We start from the raw sequence: 9,333 nt of genomic DNA on the forward strand, positions 1-9,333 counted from the left end.
GTGTGGGCGTCTGAGGCGTTGCAGGTTGCGTACCACCGGACGTAGGTGTGCTAGGACCTGTGGCCCCATTGTTGCCGGGTGATGGAAGTCCTCCAGGAGGCCCACCTCCACATGTTGGTGGCTGCCCTGCTCGCTGCATGGTGGCCATACGTCTACGCAGCATTTGCGCTTGTTGGAGCCTGTGTTGCAGTTGCTGCTGACGAAGCTTGTGCTTGATGTTGAGACAGAAGGGTACAGGACACTTGTTTTCCTGGCAGTGCTTGGCGTGGTAGCAACATAGCGCAATGAGTTGCTTGCAGATGGGACATCCACCATTGGTCTTGCGCTTGCAGCCCTTGGTATGTTGCACAACTCTCTTCATCTTCTGGCAAGACGGCAAAGAGCAATTAGCATTGCGGCACTGGCAAGCATGCACCAGTGACTGGATGCAGCGTTGGATGCTGAGACGACGCGAGTCGCCGGGGTTCTGAGTGGCGGCTGCAGCTTGGTTGTTGCTCTCATCATCAAGACCCAGTCCAAGTTTCTCCATCTTGTGCTCGTGGCCCTTAGTGTTATAGCAAGTGATGCAAAGATCATAATCCTGCAAAAGAAAAGGAAGTGCTTCAAAAGTTGTTCAGTGTTTTTATCTAAAAATCATGCACCGCCATACAGTATTTTTAGAAACCCTCTTCCAAGACAGTATCATACATCCCATGTGGCATTTCTTACCTCACAAACAGTGCAGTGGAAGCGTGTCTCAACGTGGTGCTTGCACTCATTGCACGTGTAGACAAAGCGGTCCTGGCTCTGATTGTGCAGTTCTACTAGCATACACATGGAGCTCCATTTGGCCCGCCTCAGTGAACTGAATTCAAGGTGCTTGTCCCGAGCAAGTGTTAGGAAAGCATCTCGTCCGTCCATCAGATCGCAGGCCATCAGGGGATCAGAATCCAAAATGGGTGGCAGGGAATTGGCAGAAGGGCCGGCGATGAGACGGATAACAAAGAAAACCTTGAAGTTAAGCAGAGAGTTGACATTTGTGAGTTCAGTCCGAATGTGTAAATGACAAACGCTGCAAATGTTTTTGGGAGCTACATACCTCTTTGTGTTTCTCCATCGTAGCATAGAGTTTCTGGGATAGATCATTGGAGACATTTGGCATGCCCGGTTTCTTTTTATTGGCTCGGCTCAAGCTGCTCTTGTTCTTGCTAGTCTTCTTGCTGTTCTTTTTTTTGGCATTCTTGCTGTCACCACTGGTAGCCTAGACAGTCCAAAAATATTAATCTTAAGCATTAAGTTATAATAATTAGGTTTTATGAATACAAATCAAAAACGCTGCACTAGAATAAATTTTACCCTTAAAGGATTAGATCACTCCAGAATTAAAGTTTCCTGGTAATTTACTCACCCCTAAGTCAACCAAGATGTGCACGTCTTCCTTTCTTCAGTCGAAAAGAAATTAAGGTTTTTGAGGAAAACATTCCAGGGTTTTTCTTAGGGAGGCACGATATTTATCGGACAGATAAATTATCAACCGATATGGGCAAAAATTACGTCATTTTTATTGCTCTGATAAATAAATGAAATCCTATCCGATAAAGTACTCTTGCTGGTAAATCAATCAATCAGTCTGGTTTATCTGAGATTCATCTGCTTTTCGAGTGCAAGTGACTGCAGCTGTAAACTAGGGCTGCACGATAGATCGTTTCAGCATCGTCATCGCGATGTACGCATGTGCGATAGTCACATCGTGGCAGTCACGATGCAGGGCAAAAAATTTTTTATGTGTGTCTGATTTAAAAATGTACTTTATATATTTTTAAACTTTCTATTCACAGATCTATATTTGTCTAAAATAAAGTAATTAACTCATGTTTAAAGGTTCTTTAAAAACTACAATGCACACGTTGCTTCACCTACTTCATGCATGCAGTCTCTGCGTGCGCATGGCGAAATGAGCGCGGGACGGGAGAAAAGCGCCGAAATGGAAGATTTGGTCGCAAAAAGAAACGCAACGTCGGTCATATGGAAGTATTTTGGATACAAAAAGGACCAAAAACAGGTGCTTTGTCGGGAGTGCCTGGCAGTTGTTGCCACAACTCGCGGAAACACTACGAATTTAAGTGACCGTTCACATGTCGCGCCTAAAAACACGTGGAAAACGCTAGACGCGCCGCTTTCTCCTTCTTTCCAAAGCACTCTGTAACTTGAGTGGCAGAGTGGCGTCTGCCGTTGCTAAGCAACCATGACCCGCGCTCTCCTAAAGACGCGAAGTTTCAGCAAAGATAAATAAACAAAGATAAATGGATTTCCAAAACTAAAAATTGCTTGTAGTAGCTCTGCTGCTAAAAAATGTTATCCCTGTAACAGCTATGATCAGCTGTTCCTCCATCTTGGCTAAGCTTTTAATGTTTTTCGTGAAAGGAAGAAGCTGATTTCCCTTTCATCAGGGTAAAAGCAACATTCATTATTAATTTCATATTAGAGCCTTGATTTGCCTGAATTGACAGTGAATAAGGTGAGTCAAACCGTTTATGAAACCACCCAAAATAAGCTTTATTTCAGGGTTTTGATTATACTGTACTTTTAAATTTTTTTATTCTTTGAAAATACTTAAAAATCAAATAATAATTCAAGAATAATTGGTGTAATTTTTTAAGCAGTTCAAAACAACCTGATGAACATAAATGAATTTGTACACATCGCAATATATATCGCAAGAAAAAAATATATTGCAATGTAATTTTTTCCCAATATCGTGCAGCCCTACTGTAAACTGCAGTGACTCTCGGCCTTTGTCGCGTTTAATACGTCATCATCTGTGTCGTCGTCATTGTCTTCACCGGTCTGGAAGTTTTTCACGGAGGCAGATGAGGACAATGCTACTGCTATTTGCAACACATTTAGCAAGGATTCCGAGAGGAGGTAAAAAGCCATCAAGTTTTAACACAACAAATCTTATATCTCACTTCAGAGGTCGTCATCGCGGTGAATCTGTTTTAGGGGCCGTTTAAAACGCGTGGAAAACGCTAGGTGCGCCGCTTTCTCTTTCTTTCCAAACCGCTCTGTAGACTGTTCTGCTGTGGCGTCTGCCGTTGCTAAGCAGCCATGACCTGCGTTCTTCATAAAGACGCGGAAGTTTCAGCAAAGGATAAATGGATTTTCATTAAAAATCGCTTGCAGTAGCTCTGTTATTAAATTTATTTAAAAATGTTTATTCCTGTACAGCTATGATAAGCTGTTTCTCCACCTTGGCAGTGCTTTCAATGTTATTAAGGGAAAGGGTGAAGCTGATTGCTTGGTTCATGTCACATGACCTGCGTTGGGCTTGCGGCATTCTGAAAAGTTGAGATGTTTTTATCTCGATTCTGATGTTTTGTGTGAATGTGATGCACACATTCATAATATGATCAATAAGAATGGACTACACATAAGCTTTAACGGACATTTGGACATCTGACGTTACTCCATGATGCACTTTTCATTTTTTCCAGGTTGACAAATGTCAAATCATTTTATTTATTTAGAATTGTGGTGCCTTACACAAAAAATAAAAAACATTTTTGAAGAGTCAGGACTGTTTGCTATGATTGTTAGACCCAGATATATAATATACATTTCATTAGTTTATCTTAGATTTTGTATTCTCCTGTGTGCACAAAATTATCATATAAAAATATGAACGTATTGGGTATCGGCATCGGCCACAAGAAGGACTTAATTATCGGCTATCAGTCGTACACCCACATTGCAGAGCTAAAGCAAGTTGAGCATTTGTAGTTAAAAAGTATGTAATTTTTTTTTTTTAGAAATTAGAAAATGACTGATCATTCTGCTAGATAAGACCCTAATTCCTCGGCTGGGATTGTGTAGAGCACTTTGAAGCTGCATTGAAACTGCAATCAGGCCCTTCAACTCATTGATCCCCAATGAAATCCACTATATCGAGAAAAATCCTGGAATGTTTTCCTCAGAAACCTTCATTTCTTTTCAACTGAAGAAAGAAAGACATGCACATCTTGGATGACATGGGGTGAGTAAATGATCAGAAAATGTTATCAGTAGCTGTCTAAAAACCCAAAGTGTGTGTTGAGTTGAGTCAATCACTCACATCAATGCTTTCACTGGAGGTGTTGTTTTCCTCTCTCTTTCGTTCTTCCTCCTCCTGTTCCAACTCTTTAATGCTCTCCTCCAACACATTAGGCCAAAAATCACCCTCAAAATATGGCAGCTCCTTCGCACTGGTCAGACGATCCTCTGTTGCCTGCTTAAAAATGTCCTGGAAGAGAAAAAAAAAAACACGCAGTAGTTAGTGAAGGACTTAAAATAGATGGCACATTGCCGTCAACAAGCCATACAATGGAAAAGACAATCGTGCAGTGTGCTGACTCAAGTGTAAACTTTTATTTTTGTCAGCCAGAAGTACAGCTGTTGCAGTACCTTATAGTCGTGCACAATTCTCTCAGCTACTGCTTTGTCAAGCATCTTCTTGTACCACTCTTGTAAGCGTTTGGGTTTGGGAATCTTCTGATCCGACGGGTGGCAGTGGAAAATGTAGTCGTCGCCTTCACTCGGTGGACAAGCCCAGATGTGGCCAGTGACAAACCCCATTTTTTTAACATACTCCAAGTATCCAATTAGCATCTCATGATAGACACCGGTTCTCAGGTGACGGGGTTGGAAAAAGTGCACACTGTCAAGGTAGGAGATGTACACACGTCTACATGGGAGTGAGAGAGAGAGAGAGAGAGAGAGAGAGAGACAGAGGATATCTCTAAGTTACTTGTGTTTCCCAGACCCCTTTGTAATGTTATCCACGTGCACGTGGGAGAAGATTCAGTGCGTGCTTGAAGATGTGCGGCTGTATGTCTTTGTTATTTTTAACCTTTGATTGGGCGGAGGGCAGTCGGAGCCATATTCTTGCACATGCATTCCAAAGAAGCAGACCTCTGTCCCATCAATATCTTCAAATGCAAACAGAGCTTTCGTCCTGTACGGGAATGACTCTGACATCTCTCCACTATCAACAAACCTGTGAAAGACAGACAGTCAATTCTTTAGCTCTTTTCCATGTCCATTAAAATCTTTTTCAAAAAAAAAGAAAAAAAAAGGAATTTTTAATTAAGCAACCAAGAATATTTAGCCTTTTTTAACAGTTTCAGAATCAAAGATCCATTCATTAATCCACTTTGCAATACCCAACTTGGCATAATATATTGATCCATTGTTGTTTTCTCATTATTCTAAAGGCTTTTCAATGTCAAAACACCTTGAAGTCATTTATTTTCAATGGCTTTTACATAACAGCGACTGATGGTTATACAATTCAGTCAAAATGTTTAGAACAGTTTCACTTCATGCAAATGAGCAACAAAGCAATGAGATTGACTACCAATACGAGTGAAAAATATCCCAAAATGCAACAGTGATGTGCGAGCTGTCTCCTTTGAGATACTGTAGTTGAGTGCAAGCAAGATAAAGATGTTATTGTTTACTGCAAGCAATTCATCTGCCCACATACATCTATATAATAAAAAAAGTATGGAAAAGCGTGGGCATTCCAGGACAGTTTGATTCATGCATTGATAATCTTTCATGTTTACATTTCCTTAGAAATACTTTCCCCTTAAACTGATTTCTTGACAAAGTAGAACAAATTAATTTTACAGCTCATAACCAGAAGATAAGGAAGGCCAACAATAACGTTAAATGTAAAAACAAAGTTATTAAAACTATTAAAATTTCTTCCTAATTGAAATAAAGCTGTAAAAAAAAATTATAAATATATTACCTGGGTTCAAGCTCTTTAAGGCATTTAAACACATTTTAAAAAAGGACATTTACCAAGCCTGTAACCACCCAAATCAATGACTTTAAAAAGCATTTCTGCCAAACGCAGGTAATCTACCATAAAAATATTATGTTGTTCAACATTTATGACTATCTTAGCACCAGCTGTGGTCCAATTGTCCCTTTGCATGCTTGTTTAGAATCACCTGTTGCATGTGCTCACCAAGTTTCGTGAAGTTTAGAGTTTTCCTTCAGGCTTTGTAGGATTCTGGGTAAATTTGGACAGGCCCCTTTTCTAAACGACTGCGTTATAGTTTCCCAAAGGGTAAATTTCAGTCTGGAGAACTGTACTCAACTGTACTCAGCGTTTTTGTCCAGATTCAGTGAAATCATAGGACTAAGTAGGTTTTATAAATCTTCTAATTGGTGTAACAAACGATTTGATTGACGGCAGTGGTTCTAGAGGCTAAGCTGTTTGGAATAAGGAGGTCTATCGCAGTGTTTCCCAAACTTTTTTTCTGGGGACCCACATTTTAAAGTCGATAAATCCTTGTGACCCAATAAACATTAAGCCCATATAGTTCATATATCACAAAGAGAATTTATGCATTAACAAAATATGTATGACCATTTTTAAGGTCATGCTTCCACTTAACTATTTAAAAGAGATACAGATATTTGACAAAGCACATTTTTTTTTATTTAAGTAAAATGCAGATTTGCAGAAAATGCTGTTTACCACAAACACAATATTTATCCGTTATTTTGATTTCAAATCCACAAGTGCTTTTTCAGCATTGTGATCCTCTTTTATCACAGTACACTAATACAGTAACAGACATTTTCACGTTTAAACTCAATAAAAAACAACATATTATTCAATGCACTTGACTTCTAGATTTGTATATTAAGTTGCTCAAGCAAGTTGCAACACATTTAAACACAACATAGGGAGGCTATAGCTTCCTTTTCTAATTGAAATTGGGCTATCAAAAAATATTTTAATTAAAACTTACCACAGACAGAAACAGTCGGCTCTCATGCTTTTCTTTCGCATTAAATCTTTATTAAAAACAATCCTTTAAAGAACTTTTCTACCTGGACAAGTGCACGTATTATGTTGCCTTTTTCTTTAAAACTGCACTTTTCCTTATTTTAAACCTAGCCAAAAAGCCACGTGTTGACTGTGAAAAAGTGGACTTCATTTATATGCATTTATGGGACATTTTCGTGTCAATCCATGTTCATTTTTACAGCGAACAATGCGCTGTCACTTTAATTCAGCACATGCAGCGCTTGCAGAACAGCAAAAAATAGACTCTGCCGAAACGATCGCTGCTCTGCTGCAAACGTACTGCTTCTGGGACGTACTGCTGGACAGCAACCGCGTGCAGTGTGAACGCTCCAATCCGTTAACATGGGTGCGGCAAAAAAATACGCAACGCATACGCACTGCAGACGGATTATGAAACAGGCGATGCAGAGCGCAGCTAAAGAACAACAACAAAAAAAAAGAAAGCAGAAGAAGAAAACGACGAGGTCCCTCGTGCGGCTAATAGGTGAACTACACATATAAATTTTAATCAAGAGTATATAGCGCACTGAAAAATAGTGCTCGACTTGGCGACCCATACAAAATTTCCCGCGACCCACTTGTGGGTCGGGACCCCGCCTTTGGGAATGACTGGTCTATCGTATGATACAAATATCACGTATATATATATATATGTGGAAAAACGTGCTATCTTTTACGCTCTTGAAAAATGCAATATTAAGTGTTCTCAGGACGGCAAAGATATCTCATTCCGTCCAAGAGTTATAGGCATTTTACTAAAAGTGGCCCTGCCCCTTTCATTTTGGCATTCCTTTGTGAAGGGGAGTCGAACGTTTAACCTTTTTTTGATAAATACTGATATTCACTCTCCAGAGAATCATTCTGCACTGGTTTGGTTCAGATTAGAGGTCGACCGATATATCATCCGGCCAATATATCGGGCCGATATTTGCAATTTTTTTATATATCGGCATCGGCCGATTTCCGTGTTTAGTAGCGCCGATTTAAAGTCAGGCACGTCTGCGGGCAGCCCCGTGTATTTGGTGCGGTGGAACGCTACTGTGAAGGACCCCAAGCCAAAACTTTTGTAAGATTCAATAACATATCTGAGAGATAAAGGCAAGGCTTAAATTCTGATATTTCAAAGTCCCATGGCCATATATGTACTATATATTACTAGTAAACTATGAAGTGTTGCTTTCACTTAGTGAAAGAAAAATCATAGGACCGTCAGGAACTGGCATAATGCTACAGCTGGTTAAAGGTTTGCTTACTTGCAGATAAGTTTAAGGACTGTAGTCTAAAACGATCAGCAGCTTGTTTGCTATCATATTAGCCAGTGTTATAAGTTCTGTTTTATTTTTCCTGTATTGGAGTCGGAGAATTTCACTGTGTGCGTGGGGTAGAGAAGGCGGCGGCAGCTCTCACAAACTATGCAGCTTTGCGATTACTCCGCCTCGCTCGGAGACACTGATGCACGGATGGAGGTTATATCCGCAGGTCTGGTAATAAAAAAAATACATTCTAATTACGTGTGGATGGGTCGCTCGTGGATGAGATAAATCAATAATGATGTAAACATTAACTACATTTTCTAAAATCTGAACTTGAGTTTTGTGGTGAGGACCTTGGCGCCAGCTTCCTTTTAAATATATTTTGATGATTGCATCGTCCTCTCCGTCACCTCAGATACTGCGTGTCAGTAAACGTTTTTTTTTTTTTTTAAGCACAGATTTGGCTTAAAAGCACAAGTGGTTAAGCCTATATACTGTAAAGTGTGCAGCGATGTGAAGATCAGCTGTTAAAATGAACCATCCATTCATCATATCATACAAAACTAAGAAGTAGAATAATTGTAATAGGAAGATCGCGTGCGGTTTGCTAAATCTGAGAAAAATATAAGTGCGGGTGGGTGGCAGGCAGATTACACTATTGCCTGATTTTGCTTTATTCCGTTGTCAAAAGTAAGATTTTGCTCTCTTTTGTCGTCAAAAGTATTATGAAACAAGTAACAACTGAGCCGCTGTGCATCTCCTGTTTCGTTTATGAATGAACGTGCATTTTGAAACGAATCTAGTGAAATGATTCAATTTCCCGTTCATAAAGAGAGTCATTTGCTTTATTCAGGAATGAATCATCTGCTCAAACGAATCAAATGAATGATATGATTCAGTAATTAAGTGTCTTGCCGCCATCTGCTGGCAGGTCCTCTCAGTTATATAAAACATTTAAAATTTCTGTATTCAAAATTTTATTTATAACATTAAAGTTTAACATTAATCTCAGCTCTTAAACTTTTATTAAATGATTAACAGTTTTTAAATTATCTGTTTTATATATTTAATACGGTCACACTTTATATTAGGTGGCCTTAATTATTATGTACTTAAAGTACAATGTACATAATGTGGTCATATTGCATTGCAAAACACTTTTGCTTCTATTAAGGTGGGATATGGGTAAGTTTAGGGGCAGGTTTGGTGGTATGAATAGGTCTCAGGGTGCTTTAG

The 9,333-nt window shown here is 39.5% G+C and overlaps 1 protein-coding gene across 1 annotated transcript in view; it reads right to left on the reverse strand.

Annotated features, from left to right (window-relative positions):
- The window catches only part of ep300b (E1A binding protein p300 b), a 53,768-nt gene that overhangs the window by 3,391 nt on the left and 41,044 nt on the right, over positions 1-9,333 (reverse strand). The window contains exons 23-28 of the mRNA XM_073833141.1: positions 4,865-5,011; positions 4,420-4,699; positions 4,091-4,258; positions 1,079-1,240; positions 709-990; positions 1-580 (exon numbers count right to left, since the gene is read on the reverse strand). The exon at positions 1-580 is cut by the window's left edge and continues 3,391 nt beyond it. Coding sequence (XP_073689242.1) covers positions 1-580; positions 709-990; positions 1,079-1,240; positions 4,091-4,258; positions 4,420-4,699; positions 4,865-5,011 — 1,619 coding nt within the window. The remainder of the gene's footprint in view (positions 581-708; positions 991-1,078; positions 1,241-4,090; positions 4,259-4,419; positions 4,700-4,864; positions 5,012-9,333) is intronic.

This window comes from Garra rufa, chromosome 1 (assembly GCF_049309525.1).
Source record: "Garra rufa chromosome 1, GarRuf1.0, whole genome shotgun sequence".
In the NCBI taxonomy this organism is placed as follows: domain Eukaryota; kingdom Metazoa; phylum Chordata; class Actinopteri; order Cypriniformes; family Cyprinidae; genus Garra; species Garra rufa.